The sequence below is a fragment of the Grus americana genome, chromosome 2 (genome assembly GCF_028858705.1).
Source record: "Grus americana isolate bGruAme1 chromosome 2, bGruAme1.mat, whole genome shotgun sequence".
Classification (NCBI taxonomy): Eukaryota; Metazoa; Chordata; class Aves; order Gruiformes; family Gruidae; genus Grus; species Grus americana.
This window is the reverse complement of record NC_072853.1, coordinates 6403256-6421180: the sequence shown is the minus strand read 5'-3', so window position 1 is coordinate 6421180 and position 17925 is coordinate 6403256. Positions and strand designations below refer to the sequence as shown.

Here is a 17925-nt window from a genome sequence, read left to right as displayed (position 1 = left end):
TGGCAGAGCACGGAGTGTGAAATAAGCTATAAAAAATTCAGTGCTGCTATCTGCCCTGGAATAAGCTTTGATTTTAAATGAATCAAGCATAATATGCAATCAAATGTACTAAGCTGTTAAACTGCAGCCCATACATTACTAATAATATTTGTAAAAATGACCTCTGTTACAGTGTCAGAAAATGGCAGCAAAAAGCATATGTCATAGCATCTTGGCACCTCCCCAAATCCCAGCTGTGCTTTAACAAACGGCCTTTCTGGAAAAAAGAAGTCCCTTCAAAAAGCCTGTATCTTAATAGTATGACTTTTCATCTTGGGCTCTGAAACTGTTTTCCAGAGCTGGGAAAGTATCGATACACAAAGTTTATATGGGGGAGGAGAAACTGAAGCATGCAAACGTATGTAATTTGCCAAGGGTACAGCAGGCAGTCGACATCAGTCGAGGCTGGAACAAAAATCCAGGCTGGGATTGACCTTGCTGGAGCGGGGAGCAGACAAATTGGGTCCTTTGCCTGAAAGACACCCAGGTCCTCTCAGAGTCAAGGGAGACGCGGTCAAACTAGCCAGGGGACTCTCAGCATCAGTCACTCAGTCACCTCTTCTGGAATTTTATGCCTCCTTTTTTTCAAGCTCAACCATGTTCTTGGAGAGAGCAAACAGAGAGTTGTTCTGGTCACTCTGGAGAGTAACCAGACCTCCACTGACTTTGACAGGAACCAGAACGTAAGCTGAGATCTCAATACCTACACTGCAGACTCCTAAAGCTAAGCAAGGTGAATCCAGCTCTTTTCTCTATGTCACTACTCTAATGATTAGATCAGACCATGGTGATGCGCTGAACTGATATCTGGTCAATAACCAAAAATGTCCTAATGGAAGACACAGCTCTTGTTGAATTAATCAGATAAGCAGATCTGACAAAGTTACCTCAAAAGATAAGTGCTTTTGTGCCTTCTTTATCATCAAGTTCAAGAAGCAATTTTCACATGAACAATATTAATATTTCTCCTCAGTAGGAAAAAGGCAAGAACCATATATATATATATATGACATAATGAAGAGAACAAATCTATATTTCTCATGGTCGTTTTGTGAAAGAAGTTGAAACAATCTTTTTGGGTTTTTTGTCATTGGGATGCTTATGCTTTTTAAAACAAATGTTTATGATTTATGGATATCTACCGAGTACAGGCAATATCTACCTCTTCCTATCCACCTCCTGTTCCATGTGTGATTCCGGTGTTCAAAGCGCACTCATTTTACACAGGATCCTGGGTCCCATAAAAGCAACAGCCTTCATTGCAGAAATTGAAATCTGTAATTTCAAATCCTGGGCTTCACCTCTTCTTAACCTCTTGTCCTGCTCACCCCATTTCAAGTAAATATTCATATGGGCAGAATACTATTGGAAATATATATCCAGGTAAATCACTAATTTCTGCCAGGAGGTAATTTCTATCCAGGAAAATCATTAATGTCTATCAGGACATTTCCATTACTGAAGTTTCTTTTAACTTCTTCACATTACCCTTAGCATGTGATGTTCCTGAGTCAGATAAGCTGTGACTTCTGGATGGAGCGTTGCCACCTCCAGGAACTGGGTCCACAGGGCCAGGAGGTGGGAGCAAAGCCAGGTGAGATCCTTGCTTATCTGTTCTGCTATCTTCTCTGGATTGCTCAGCAGCTGGAGGAGAGAAAGGACCTTTTGAGATCAAGACAGTGTCATGAAAGAAAATCAGTTTGTATGTTAGATTAAGTCCTTTTAGGAACAACAAGAAAAATTACTCTTGATTCAGAATTATTATTAAAGCTACTATTTTCAGTTATTTTACCCCAGATAAAGCTGGTCAGACTTTTGATTTTACTCTTTAAAAGCCACATATTTTAGCATAAAGGGTTTTAGCTGCACAATTGGAGAGCAAGAAGTGGAAACAGCCTCAGTTTTTGCAGACACTTTACTGCAGATATAGTCATTGGGCAAAAAAAAAAAAAATCAAAGTGGGTTCCAAATTATCCACCAGATGGTGCTGGATGCTCTGAAATAATAAACCATGGCCCATCATCTCCTTTTTCATAGCAAAAGCAGCCTTCTCAGCCATGTCACACTAGGATACCAGATGGGTGACTGGGGGGGATGAACAGCAAACCCAAAACCAAAACACTCTGTCCTCAACACATGATGAAAACAGACATCTCAGAGTCTGCTCTTGCTTCTCTCCCACACTAGGACATGCTGGGGCTCTCCGTGCCCTCCAGCTCCAGGCTGCAATTCTGCGCTGAAGCTCTGCAGCCCAGGAAGTGCATGTCAGCAGCAAAGTCTCTGCATATCAATCTCCCTGGTTTCACCATTTCTTTAACAAGAGACAGACATTTCATTTTACCTCCATGTTTTGGCACAAAGAGTAGAGAACTGAGCCTTCATCCATCTATTCCTAGGGTCCCTACCTGCTTCCACAAAACCTGTAATACTACCAGAAATACTCCAGAAATTATAACAAAGGAATCGCTTATCAGTTCTTGGCCAGGCCTTTTTTTGGTTAGGACTGCAGCCTAGCTGAAAGCCTGCTTATTTTTCCCATTTCATTATGCAGGTAGTTTACAGATTGGTGACACTGCAAGCTAAATCGTGATTAAAAGTAAATTGTCTGTGCGAGAGAGAAAGAAACAGAGATAATGTGTGTGTGGATAGCACAGATATTGTCACTGAGTTTACATTGTTTGGGTGTCGTTCTGTTTTAACGACTTGTCCAAAATGGCACAAGCTCCAGTACCCATTCTGGTACTGGAAAAATCAAAGGGATGCTGGTAGACAAAAGATTCTGCCCAAATATTTCTCTTTGCAGAGTCAGGGCACTACATTATGTACTCCACTCAATTTTATAAGCTGTATGTCAATTTTTATTTTTTTTTCTTTAATCAGTAAGCAGCCTCTTACATCATAAACTGAAAACAGCCTTCAAAGAAGATGCATTATTAATGCAAGCTACACTAGGAATAGGTGTATGATGGGTATTTTTCTAGTGTATTGGTTTATAACATGTTGAACATATTAGGAGGGAAGGAAGGAAGGAAGGAAGGAAGGAAGGAAGGAAGGAAGGAAGGAAGGAAAAGACAATGCCTACTACTAATTTTGAGAGTCTGCACTGCCACACACAGGACCAGAGCTTATCAACACTAGCGACGCAGGCCAAATCCCAAGGACTCAGTTCCTCAGAGCAAAACCCAGCAATTAAAATGATCAACAAATGTGATTCTGGCTACTCCATTCACATACCTGCTGCTGGGCTGTTCCCTGTGATTGCACCTTCCAAGCCCTACTCAGGGTAGTCTGGCTTTAACAATACTGTCACGCAAAACAAATTGAGAGGGTTTTTTGAGGAGTTATTTTTGTTTGTTTGTTTACAAATCAATCACACAATTAAAAAAATATTTCCCTTCCACTTTCTACTGCTTTAAGTATCTGCTGTGTTCTTGGACTGAATACAAAGCTATGGCAGGTTAAACTCACTTTTTTTTCTTCTCTTGTTCGTATTTAATTTTGAAAATGGACCTGGCTCTGGTAACACAGTGGTAATGGGAGACTAACCCCACAGGCTTCTCTCTGTGTGGTTTTTAATAGTATTTTCTTCCTTTATAAATGACTGGTTTTCGTATGTTCTGCTGAAAAGAAATGGTTTCAGTTCACATACTCCTAGAGGCAAAATACTGGGAGAGTATTGCCAATACTAATCTGTACACCATACAGAAGTACATATGACTTCAGCACTTACACTGCAGTGATGGTCAATGCTGCGCCTATGTCCCACCAATATTGTACAAGATCTCAACATTTATGAGTTTCTGCAAATTCACTGTCTTTATCATCAAATTATGTACAGATGGATAGAAATTTATCAACCCAGGATGCGAAGGCAAAATGTTTTCATGGCGCACAGGAAAATCAAAGTTTTTATAACAGCCCAGAGAACCAGCTGTTCTAGCTGTTGTGTTCACCTATCTGTTGCTAAGCTGTTCCCTGCAGCTTTCAAACAACAGTCTGGCTTTATTAATATTGCCATGCAAAACAAGTCAATAAGCTTTTTGGGAGAACAAAAATTGGGCAGGAATTAGAAAATAAAGATAAATTAATGCTGGCATTTTCTGATATATGCCAAGCCAATTTGGAAAATAAGTCCAAAGGAGACTCTAGATTGTGTTGTCTGACCTCCTCTACCCTTACAGCTTCTAAATCTAGTTGAGCTGAGCCAAATGACTTTTGTTTCTCTAAATCAAATTTATATGAAATCAGTTTTCTTGCAAAGTATCCGTCATGACTTAAAATTAAGAAATTTGTCATTTCAAACATTTTTCACCATGGTTGACAAACATCAGTCCACTATTAGTAACTAAAGTGTGAATGTACTTCCAGTTTGTTTTGGCTTCAGCTTCCCTCCGTTAATTGTTATTTTGTCATTCTTCCCTATGCTTCCCTATGCTGCCCCTCTGGCTAATAAACTGAGCAAATCAAATCTATTAAATCTCTGATTACAAAGCATTTTCCCCAGTGATCAGCTGATGCTTGCATTTTTTCCTGGCACCCTTGACGACTTGTCTGTGCCTCACTTGAAATAAACATGGCAGAAGCAAGTTCAAGAGAGTAGTTCAGTCACTTTTCTGCCAAAATCATTTTTTTTGCTCCCATGAGCCTCCCTACACATTTAGGCATTTTTATTTGAAAAGATACGGTTGTACAACCTGCCAAAGGATCTTTTTCTTCTGTCAGCATAAAAGCTGTAATTGCAAACTACCCCCAAATAATTTTTTTTCTGCATACTCTGACACTCAGGGCTAGGCTCATTGAAGGATGTTAAAGCAATCCAGCTGGTGACTTGTTAAAAGTGACAGAAACACCTTGTAAGTGACTGATCAAAATTATGTGAAATTGTTGGTGGAAAAAGAAACATTCAACAAACTTTCTGCTGGCACTAAATTCCCTTTCTCCCCACTCTGATACGTGACTGGGCTGTCTCAGTGCACTTGAAAAATAGACTTGAAAAAAAGTATGGGCAGATTCTGTTGAAGAAAATACCTGTAGTTCCGTACAAAGCTGGGACAACGTCTCCTCTACAGATAGCTCCTCTAGGGAAAAAAACACAAAGAAAGAAATCAGATTTGAGAACAGTAGCTGTGAAATGTTAATGCTCTGCTGTTTATTCATGTGAGAAATAGGTCATTTGATATTCTTCCCCGACAGACAAGTTTCTGTTCGGATGCAGGCACTCCACAACCCATCTTGTCCTTGTAGAGGTGCAGGTACAACTTCTGCCCATGTAACCTGGACCACTAAACCTGTAGAAGTTCTGGAAGGTTGTTGTCAGGACAAAGCCAACAGAATGTAGCTTTTTATTGTCTACCCTCTCTTTTACTAGACATTTGCTCATTAGCCTGTGGTATTTATGGCCAACTCCAGAACTGAATGCAAAGTCTCACCATTGCAAAGTCTGAGCATATGATGTGCAAGAAATGGTTCTCCCTATTGTGCTACGCAGGACTGTGTAAGCCATACCAGATGTCTGACGAGTAAAAGATCAGGCAGCTCTGTACTGCCTTCTGGAGTGTGAAGTACCTCTCCACTCCCACAGCAAGCAGCAGTGCTTTGATGTAGTCCTGAGAGAATCCAGCACAGGGACACTCAACTTTAAATGCACCACAGACTATAAGGCAAAGAAGGACATAAATCAATTGTCCAACTTTGGCAGCTTGATTTTGCAATGCGGAACTTTCAAATAGAATCCGTAAAGAAACAAAGCAGAACTACCAATACCCTTCCCAATCCCCAAATGACTCTTCTAAGGAATGGGAAAGGACAGACTGAGATGGGTAGCGCATTGTAAAGCTACATCCTCAGCTGGTAAAAGTTTGGAAACAATCATTCCCACTTTTAATGTCTAAACTAAGCTTTTTTTTTTTTTTTTTTTAATCTACTACTTAGGGAGCTAGAAAAAAGAATTAAGAAAGTCTGCAGAGATTTATAGTCTCGGATTTATCTTAACTATCTTTAGAAACCTATTATGAGATTAATATGACCAGATACAGATGTTTACAACTGAATGAGTCATTTACATTCTCCCCCTGGTCAGTGGAAAAAAGTAAGCAAATACAAGGTGCAGTTCATGCCATCCCAAGGTAGAAAGCACTACTTGTCAGACAACATATTTTATTGTCCTAAATGGGCCTGTTTCTCCCCAGTGATTGTAAGGAGACAGATATAAACATTTCTTTAATATTCATCATACTGTGTGAATCTTACGTCCCATGATTTTGCTGAGTTTTGCAACAGGAGTCAGAAGATTCACCTTAAAATCAAATCTTTGATGGATTTTCAGACTGTGAATAAAATGATGCAAACAGCGCTCTTCTCGTGAGGCAAAAAACTGTATTTGCATTTAGCAAATTTGCATGCGTTACAACAAGCACATTTGCAAATGAAGTGCCCGCTTTGGTACCACTAGTCATTTGAAAACCAAGCTAATTGTATTTAGAAAGCCTGTACATGGGTAGTTCTCGAGTTGTGGTCAACCAACCGTACATAACTGCCATCACCCAACCTATATACCTGTCCAGGTGAGACACAAATCATCTATTAATGTGTTTGATAACCAAGATGCCTGAAGCATGAGTTTTGTTGCATGTTGGATTCTGCCTGAGAGCTCATAAGTTGCAAATAAAAATGCTACACTTTTTTTTTTTCTCAAAACTAGAATGAATAACACAGTATGTGCTCTTCCCACTCTATGAGTTTTAGGATATCTTGAAGGGAAATATATATTGGGGAACAATCCATGAAGTGGAAAATAGGAGCTATCAAGCTCGTAAGTCTGTAGAGCACAATGTATTATGTTTGAGAGCTCTTGTACACAAGCACTATACAGTGAAACAGGAAAATGTTTTATGCTCTCTTTTTAAATCTGCTGGCCAATGCAATCAACTCTCCTAATATAATTATTTCTGCAACAAACCGATAACTTCAATACCTGTATACAGAAATACAAAGACACAAAACCACAGATGTGAAATCATGAGCCACATTCCTTGAATTCAAAGAAACAGGTGGGAGAGCAGGAATTAGTCAGGGATGCGCCTCATTTTCACAGGAGCTCATACTGTCATTACAAACATGACTAAACACAAATTACAGAGCTCCATCCCGCACATCCAGCCAGCCAGCACTTGTACAATGGTCCCAACAGGCCTGACCAGCCAAAAAAATGCTTCTGCCAAACCCAGAAAATCTATTAAACAATTGAATTAGGAAGAAAAACAGAATAATTTTTAAAAGCAAGATGTAATTATGTAATTGGCAGGGAAGAAATATATTGCAAAGAGTAAATGAGGGAGTATGTTTCAAAAACACTCATATCACCTTTCAGATTTTTCTTTTTAGTTTTTAAAAAAATGTTTGCTCGAGAGGAAAAAGAAATGCTAGAATCTTCCCCAGATCTCATGGCAATTCAGAACTGGAAGTTCAAGTCTTTAAAAAGCAACTGAGACAAAAAATCACAGAAAGACAAGTATTTTGGAAAAATTATCAAAAAATTTTACCCTTCTACACATCAGGCCATTTTCAGTTTCTATAAAAGAATTTACATAATCTGAGACAGCAGTTATCTTTAATGGTGTGCCAAAATAAACACTAATCAGAAAACAGGGACAAAAATCCTCTAAAATCTCAGAACAGCCCAAGAATTTTTGTACTAAAATGTGTATTGAAAAAGCAGCACTGTACAATATTCAGTGATTTTAAATGTCTGTTCACTTACCCAACTTCAGCTGTGGTAAATCAGGGATCTCCTTCATTATGAGGGTGTAGTACATGTGAAGTCCTCTTTGAGCATTGAAGAGCAGAAGACAGAGGTCCTTATGCCATTTGTATGCATGCTGCATGCAGTTTTCAGATGGGACATAAAAGCTGCCCTGTGTAACAAAAATATCAAGAAAATACAATACAGAGATTAAAATGCATGGTCTCCATTTGTCTTGAGGTTTCCACAAAAATCCAGTTGTGGGCAGCCTATCATTTCTAATCAAGCAGTTGACACCAAAGAGAGATTTTAAACATCCCTACCTCCTAGCCACCTAATTAGCTAGATGTGTAACCACAGCAGTATCTCATTCTACATGTACATTCTGCCCAAATCATACCAAAACTATTAGATCCCAGCAACGCTGTCACATGTACAAAGACCCTCAGTCCAAACAATCCAACAGAGAAGAAGTCCGACTCTGTCCTTCACACATGTCCCACTGTGGACCCGATGCCTCCCCACAACGTAGATAGTGCTGTGAAAAACATCTTCTCTGCTATAGAAGGAGAGGTGGAAAGGACTATAAAGATGGATACATTCACTTTCCTTTTTCCTCATATCCTCTTAACCACTTCTGCAAAGGTTGTAGCTTGATGATATCATCATATGTTTTGTTATGAGTATTAGTGAAAAAAATGCAGATGGCATTCTTATTCTAACAACTAATATGAGCTACTCTGTACTCCAGGATCAACGTCTGGATTAGTATATCTCTTGTGGGAGGAGGTGTGGTTGGATAGATCACAGCATGTTTAACACAAAAATTTCCAAACAACACATTTACACTTAGAACATAAGCTGAGTTTGCATTAAGGTGTAATAAATCAAAAGTTTTCACCACTGTCAAAAACCCCCACTTGTATAAATTACTCATATTTGAAATTTACACTGCTCAGACTTAAAATAAAACTATTTATTAAAGTGTGGTTTTGTGCCCAGGATTTCATGGAGTTGGCAAGGAGTAGTATGACAACTATCAGTAACAGCTCATGTTTCTGAAGTCTCTGTATGCGTTTTACAAATTTTATCCAGTGATGCAGTGGAAAGGTGTGTGAGCACTTGCAATCAATGGTAATATCTGGTTGTTGTTCCCCCAAACAGAAGTTATCTGCATTGCAGAAGAAAAAAGGGTTATGAAAACAGAGAAGTGAGAAAGTCATCTAGGCGTTCTGTCCTTGAACTCTATGAAATATTAGGTAAAATGAGAATACATCTAGATCTGCTTTTCACATCATATGGGCTGCACAAGGCACCAGGATAGGACTCTCACTGTTTCATGGCTATGGAGAAACATGAACAATCTGCAACATAGTCCACTGCTGATCATTGCTGAGGTAAGAATACCATTCCTACATGCTAGCTAGGTACTGACTGCCTTTCTGGACACTGACAGTCCAAATAGCTATACATCCCCAGGAGCAACAGTGAAGACTCCCCAATACATCTCCTGTGTTGTTCTTCCTTTGACTTCTCTAAAGCTCTTAGCTTGAGCTGGGATGTTTTGTCATGCAAATCTTTAAGGTGTTAACTAGCATTCTGTGGTAGACACAAAGGCAACTGCCCATCTTGACCCACAGAGAAATGGCTGATGATAATTGATGGAGTTGGTTGTTCTTGGAAGGTTTCAAAACCTCCAGCTTCAGCATGAATCTATTTCACTCTCACCATGGAATATAGAAAAAGGGAACATAAAGAAATGCTGCTGGAAACAACAGAAAATTGGAAGTGGATTGATATACAGTGTCATGAAAAAATGTCCTCTTTTATAATCCATTGCTGATTTTTTTAGGCAAAAATTGCTTTGGCATTTAAATGCTACACTGACGAGCAGAAGGAAGAATGTGAGATAATTTCATAGTTTCATCAAGAGCACTGAGTACAATCACAACAGACAAGTTAAATTTCTTCTAGCATTGCTATCCATCAAAATGTGAACTTCCCTCTAATAACTGTAAGATATGGATGATACACATGTGTGCATAGAGGGCTGAAAAGATTGCTCACAGGTCTCCTTTCTCTTCCTGTCCCAGCTCTCTGGGAGAAATATCTGTGACAAAGAAAGGTGCTGTGCTTTGAGAATGCCATTGCTTGGGAGGAACAGCACTGCACGGTCGCAATTCAAGGCAATGCCAAGCAGGCACAGTCCAGGCTGTCCTGTGCATGAGTAAGAAGCCATATCATTAAGCCAAAGCATTTTGATGAAACTCTATTAGACGGCAACCAACTTTGAAACCCCGTTGTTTAATGGGAACATCCAGCCTCATTTGAAAAATCATCTTGTCAAGGTGGAAAGTGAATGTGATAGAAAAAAACCACCAAGCTCCGAATTTCTGGTCCTTCAGTGACTGAAAGACATTACTGCTCTCACAGGACTGTTTCTTCTGAAAGTTGTCACACACATACATGATGCAGAACAGGACATAACAACAATTATTAAACCCACCTCAGGGACAGTTTAAACTAATGTGAACTAAGGTCTGTGCATCCTTGTCTGCAGGGATCCCAGCAGGGCAGGCATCTGTCAGATGATGGTATTATAAACTACTGCAGCTAAATCAGCTTATCCGTCACTGTTCAGTAAGCTCCGAAATGTCAAGAAATGTCTTCCTTTGGGATGGCCTGAAGATTGCAAACCTTCCACATTCACTATTTTAATTGCATCTTCTGTGCCTTTATTTAGTGGTCCCCCATTTGCTCAGTTATAGCCTGAAACAGGGATTCAGACTGCAATGCTAACAAATCAAGTTCAGTAACAAACACGGCACATGCTATTCTAAGGAAAAAACCTGCCGTAAAACTAGCAGTCAGGAAAACCAGTGTCTATGACCCATTAAACAGCTACAAAGTGTTCAGAGCTCTGGGTTTCTTGAATCAGGACGACAGATACTGGTTTACTTCTGATTAAGACAAAACTCCTATTAAAACAAAAGTGCATATTGAAGCTGACAATCCCAGCTTGCACAAAGCGTGATGGCTGCCCTGGACTTGCAATATCCATTGTAAAAGTACATGTTAGTTTCTTTTGTAAAGATTCTCATAACCTTTTGAGTTAATTCCTTTGGTCTACTGTTATTTAAATATCATTAGTTGGCAGGTAGACAGGTATTTCTATGTTAGTTTTAAAATGCATCTGCACTAATTTCCTTTTCCAAGACTCTCTCTGTCTGTAACAGTAGACCATATTTCTGGCTTTTGCCCTTTTCTACTTCCGACAATTTTGGGAGCAAATGAATGCCCAACAAATCTTCACTTCAAGACTTACCACCTAAAGGTATTCTGATAGAAAAGATGGATGACAACACAGAAGCTAACAGCACTGACACCAGAGGAAAGGATGACTTCCATTGTGCCAACATCATTAGAGGCAAAATAGATCAAGAAAGCCAACACATGATGGGAAAAAGAGGCAATCAGGAAAACAATTCAAACAACTGCAAATAATGCTGATAATGGAAGATACTGCGATGAATTGTTTTAAGAATTGTTTTGTTCCTGGGATATTTGAAAGAACATCAACTGTCTGGACCCAAGATGGAAAAAAATTTGTCCCATCAGCTGCCAAATGAGTTTATTTTCCAGTATCTATCTGATGAACTCAGAAATGAGATGAGGGGCCTACAAGCAAGCTGTAAAAAAGAGGGACTTTTTACAAGGACATGTAGTGATAGGATGAGGGGTAATGGTTTTAAACTGAAAGAGGGTAGATTTAGATTAGATATTAGGAAGAAATTCTTCACTATGAGGGTGGTGAGGCACTGGGAACAGGTTGCCCAGAGATGTTCTGGATGCCCCATCCCTGGGAGTGTTCAAGGCCAGGTTGGATGGGTCTTTGGGCAACGTGGTCTAGTGGAGGGTGTCCCTGCCCATGGCAGGGGGGTTGGAACTAGGTGATCTTTGAGGTCCCTTCCAACCCAAACCATTTCTGTGATTCTATGTGATTCCTTTTTATGCTGAGCAAGTTACCAGTAGAGAGGTAGGCATATTACCAAAACCTACAACTACTGACCTCAAGAGAAGGAAAAGTTTTACCAACTCTGGAGACTGAACTAGTCCTGTGAGTTCTAGATTTGGAAAACTATAGACAAAGAGGTTGATAAGGTTGTACCTTGTGTAATCTCCTATAGAAGATGTTTTGTTGTGCTCCCCAAACTAGAAGTGAGGCATCAAACTGAATGTATTATACTTGAAAGTAAAATCATGGAATCACAAAATCATTTAGGTTGGAAAAGACCCTTAAAATCGTCGAATCCTACTGTAGAACTAGCACTGCCAAGTCCATCCACTAAACCACATCCCTAAGCACCACATCTACACATGTTTTAAATACCTCCGGGGATGGTGACTCATCCACTTCCCTGGGCAGCCTGTTCCAATGCTTGACAACCCTTTCAGTGAAGAAATTTTTCCTAATATCCAACCTAAACCTCCCCTGGCACAAGTTGAGGCTGTTTCCTCATCCCATCCCTTGCTACATGTGAGAAGAAACTGACGCCACCTGGCTACAACCTCCTTTCAGGTAGTTGTAGAAAGCAATAAGGTCTCCCCTCAGCCTCCTTTTCTTTCTCCAGGCTAAACAACCCCAGTTCCCTTATCCACTCCTGATAAGACTTGTTCTCTAGACCCTTCGCCAGCTTTGTTGCTGGCAAAAGGTCTAGAGACCCTTATTTGGACACAATCCAGCACCTCAATGTCTTTCTTGTAGTGAGAGGCCCAAAATTGAACACAGTACTCACCAGTGCTGAGTACAGGGGGACAATTACTTCCCTAGTCCTCCTGGCCACACTATGCTAAATGCTTCGTATTTCCTTGCTTCTCATTTGCGACACAGAGAAACTAATTTTCCTAAGTGTCAGGTGAGCACCTAAGGGTACACCTTATATCAAAAAAGGATATATCACTTAAGGTATGTTTACAGGGTGTCATCAAAAATCATGTACATATAGCCTTCTTTTCTCCGTTCCTCAGTTTACTGAGGAATGATGACATAAAGAAAAACGTAGTTAAATTCCAGATAAAAACAACTGCCTAGTGTTTTGGAAATGTGAAGAAGTCTTCAGTTCAATTTGATCATGTTCTGCAAAGCTAGATCCCAACACTGGACCATCACTGTCGCTCGTCCATCTGCCCTCTAAGATGTTGTTCTTCTAGATTTACCCAGCCAAGTAAAATAGCCTGCAAAATCAACAACCCCAAACAAACTAAACATTCTTGACAATATCCCTGCCGAATACATTTAAATAAATCAGCCTTTTAAATGAATAGGTTTCCTGTGTAATGCTCTTTGAGTCAACAGATTTCTCCTATAATTAGAGTGTATTACTTTATAAATGTACTTTTCCTTTATAATAAGAGAAAGAAAAATTACTTGAGAAAAGCAAACATTGTAATTAAATAAGGTTCATGACAATTCATTATTCAAATGCAGAGAACAATTTGTGAATATCCACTTCCAGTGTACTAAATCCATCTAATATCAAAAGGCACCAATTGGATTTTACGCTTTGTAATATACAGTAAGTTGCTTGTATTTGTTTTGTACTAAAGTAATTTCAGAAGCTATGTTAACTATGTGCAATGTTCAACAATAGGACTAACAGTTGGTAAATTAGACTCTTAACATTCAACCTAATTCAAAACAGCATTTCACAATTCAAATTCGAATTCAAATTACTTGTGAAGAATTTTAAGATACTAAAAAGCCATTCCAGACTAAGTAGACAGGTTTTGCAGGCTCCAGCAGTATTTCATAGCAGACAGAACTAGCCTACCTCTCCTGCTTCTGGTGAAGATCTAGAGAACTGGTTGAAACAGAGGAACTAATCTCAGCATCCCAAGATAAATGCAGTTTCTGAGAGCACAGTGTCTTCCCATTTGTCGGCATGCCCATATTGGTCACCTAACATAAATTTTATTCTAGCTTCAAACTCACTGACCAAGGAGATTCTTCATCTGTACTTTGGAGACTGTTTTCTAGGATAGGATATTTCCTGTTATTTGGTGGTTGGAAATGAAATTATACTTATGGCTTGAGCTAATATATTAGTGTTTATACCTCATTATAATTTTTTGAAAAAAAAAAAAAAGAGGATTTAAAGATAACAATTTCTGGTAATTATGTACATGATTGAAGCATACGGGCAGAAGAATACTCTTTCACATGTGTAGAAATACAAGTGACAAAGAGATATTTGTATTTTATAATTTTTAAAAAAGGCAAAGCACAAAAAGAACCAGGAGTTGTATCATGCAGCTTATATTATGCCAATTATCTTATACTTGTTAATTCTTTCACAAATATTTATATCTTTGTTAAAAAAAAACCCAAACCACACACACACACCCCAGAAAAGCCCCAAACAAACAAATAAACCCTAATTTATTTGGATCTTTGCATCAGGTAACACTTATATAGGAATCCAATCTCTTGAACAGGACGGTTGCTGTCTAGAGGATGATGCAAGTCTCCATTGCAAGGGTCCTTACAGTGATCTTCAGCGGGATAAGGGGAGACTCTGCCAACGGTTGTTCTGCTGAATTCCTATATCCAGCTGGGCTGTGGTCCTGTGTGACCACTCCAGCACATGCATCACCCATTGTTATTGAGTATCTTAAACTACATACAAAATATCTCATTAATATTTCAACTGTTTATGAAAGACTGTTCTAGAAAGATGTGTGCAGGAATACTTCCTATTGACCATCCACAAGCATCTTATCTGTGTTCAGTTAGGTCGCTTTTGCATCAGGAACCACCCAGCAGAATCTCTGGGACAGCCAGATTGACCATCCAGGATGATTGTCACTTCACCAAAGTATACAAGTTGTACTGGTCAGCTTTTCTAGGAGCTGCTTGGAGGAATCTCTGGGTCTGATCAAAATTCCCACCCAGAAAGATTCTACAGCAATGAGTTAATGATGGTCCTAATTGTTGCCATCTTCTCTCAGGTTGATCCGTTATTTCATCCATGTAGGTGACAAACTGAGGGGTTCCTAGACCACCAGCAAATTAACATCCGAGTGTCCATATAGACACAACCCTGATACCTTACTATTCTAGAACTATGAGATTAACTTAATCTTCATATTTATAACAGGTTTATAACTTAAATAGATAGCTCTTCCCATGTACAATAAAATGCTTTATTTTACAGAAATGGACAAATGCTTTCAGAAGCATAATTTCCAGAATATTCATATTACTTATATTGCATTTAAGACAGAGACCTCAATAAAAACAGCTGGTGTACTGTATCTAGCCCTCCACAGAGACAGAGAGCAAACATAGATTTACTAAAATTATTTTAGTTTTTCATTTCTCCTGACCTTTGTTTCTCTTCCTCCTTTTTTATTTCTTGCTGAGAAATCAATAGTAGAGCCACGGATGTTCCCTTTTCATGTGAAGGGGCAGACATGACCATGCATGTTGAGGGAGATATGATATATCCCTGTTAAACAAATCAGTGTTGTGAATATAAAATCTACAGCTTGAGCACAGGGCACCAGTGGTGGGAGAGGGCAAGTTCTTACCCTATTTACTGAAACTGGTTGCATGTCAGAAATTATTTTGGTCTTAGAGAGGTTATCATGTAAATATGTTAAATTGAACTCTGAGAGAAGACTGAAGAGGCAAAGAATGTCTTCTGAGCCCCAAAGCAGTTCCTATGGCAGAAATTACATGAAATCCAGAGGTACCTTGATGATTTCAAATGAAGTACTTTCAATGAGAATGTTTCATGAGAAAGAAATAAACCCAGAAAAATCCTGCATTTCGGCTAAGAATATTTTTATGAATATATATGGGATATATACAAAAACCCCCATATGTATACACACGTATGCGTATATATATTTGAATTTCCATTCAGCTGTGGAAAAAAAACCAAACCAAAACAACTCCCCCTTATTAATTCACTCATTAGTAGAAAATAACTTCTAGATCCCTGTGCCAGACAGTGAAAAATTATTGGCAAATCTGAAACTATAATATGGGTCAAAGACATGAAAGTCCACAGTGGCCAAACTGTGGATGCCATTCTGTGGTGACATGCTGTTTCTCCTCAGCCTGGTTTTGTCAGCAAACACTGCATATGCAATCATGGTGTCTGTGTATGTGTCACTCTGCCAGTGCTCCCAGCAAGTTTTCTCAGTGGTAGCTGAATTTAGCCTTCTTTGAGAGAATAGGAAAAAGTCCCCAAGACTAAAGGTGTGGTGACAACGGGCAGCCAAGAAAGAAAAGGGACTTTCAATATTTATCTAACAGAAAGACTGTAGACTATATATAACAGGCATAGTACACAAACCTTGATCCTATCTGGTGGAAAAACAATACATCTCTGTGTTCTCCATCTGTCAGCAGCAGATCTGTGAACACAGAACTTTTTTGAGGGGTGGGTGACAGCCACATAAGCCAGCTCCTATAATCCTCATTCCTCTAATATCCACTAATAGGAAGACAATATGCTTATGGCAGAAACAGTTATGGAAAACTGGGAAGATTAAGTACCTTCCATCAAAGAAAGTGAAAGTTAGAACCAAGCATGCAAGATAGACATATTGGACTAGGATGCACTTGAATGTGTATATTCTATCAACTTAATAAATTGTCTTGCTTGTATTGATTTACTAGTCTGCTATATAATATGATGGTTCATTACCCAAAGCTCTAAAATAAAAGAAAAATAAAACAACTGTATCATATTTACCTTTGATTTATATGACACTAGTAACACTAATCAAAAGTGTCAATAAAGGACAATAGTTAGAAAGAAATTGACAATATATGGAACTATTTATGCTTTGCCTCTCTCTAAATCTGTTATGTAAGAAAATGTAGGCTGGTATTTCATAAATACAAGATATAATTTGACATTTATATTAACTCTTAAAGTTAGAGTTACCTTGTCAAAATCACTGGGATGGTAATGCAGTAGAAAAAATATGTGAGACTGGAGTCAGATTCAGTGATAATTTACACTTTGTACAAAATTAGCAGGAAGAAAGTATTTGACTTGAGACCCTTGAAAAACAGGAACCATTAGGCTTGAAAAAGAGCCATCCTCTAAACAGGTAGAAAAGAATTATCCTGGTCAGCTCTAATGGCTGTGTCTCAGGGTTTCAATAGTATAAGTTACTGTTCAAAACACAAGCCGTAGGTTTCTCAATTACAAGTGGCTGAGAAAGAAGAAGTGGCCAAGAAAGTATTTGATAGGAAAGTTTCCATCTAAAAATACCATTTTAGTAAAATGAAAATGCTTCACAGGTCACATTGATTTCCCTTAAAGTTTGTCTAGGAGAAAAATCTAGTAAAGCACTGACAATGTTCCAAATGTTTTGTATTGACACTCTTAGAACAAATAATTTTGATTTTTCACTTAAAATAAAAATCCTGCCTTTTTTTCATTTTCTTTTTCATCAACAACATGTTCAGATAGCAGTATATCATACAGTTTAAAGGTCCAAAACAAAACAAAAAGCTTTCTACCATGCACAGGTGTTTGGGTTTGTTGTGGCTTTTTTTCAGATTTTTTTTTTAGATGACATTTCACAATTTTTTTATTTCTATTCAATAGAAATGAAGACAAATTCTGAAATCTCCTCAGCTTGTCTGAAATCTCTTTTCCACATCACTTTGAAAACTGAACCTAGTGTCTGGAGGTCATTACATCCTAATGTATCATCACCAGTTTCTGCAATCATGATGGCTCTTCATGTAAAAGGACACATTCTATAGAAGTCTTTAAACAATTCTGATGATGAGGAGGAAGAAGGAAAAAAATTACATTTCCTCCACCTGATGTCTAGGGTTATATATCACCATAGGGAAAATTAAGGCCATAAAAACATTTCTTTAGCAGTAAATTAAGCACTGGGGAAGACATCTCATTAAAGTTAGAGCAGGTGTCTGACAGGAGGCATACTTCTTCCAAGATGAGCACTGAATCATCTGGCATGAAAAAAGTCATATGCTTTCCTTTCCCTCTGTTGGATATATGTATGAAAATGACACATATTAGCCCATATCTTCATCTTGTTATTATTAAGAGTCTGTGTAGGGAACAAACACTGAAGTATCCTTTGGCTAA

The 17925-nt window shown here is 38.6% G+C and overlaps 1 protein-coding gene across 1 annotated transcript in view; it reads right to left on the bottom strand.

Moving 5' to 3' along the window:
* The window catches only part of FAM135B (family with sequence similarity 135 member B), a 211968-nt gene that overhangs the window by 19643 nt on the left and 174400 nt on the right, over window positions 1–17925 (bottom strand). The window contains exons 8-10 of the mRNA XM_054818307.1: window positions 7799–7952; window positions 5068–5117; window positions 1528–1683 (exon numbers count right to left, since the gene is read on the bottom strand). Of these exons, the coding sequence (XP_054674282.1) occupies window positions 1528–1683; window positions 5068–5117; window positions 7799–7952 (360 nt within the window). The remainder of the gene's footprint in view (window positions 1–1527; window positions 1684–5067; window positions 5118–7798; window positions 7953–17925) is intronic.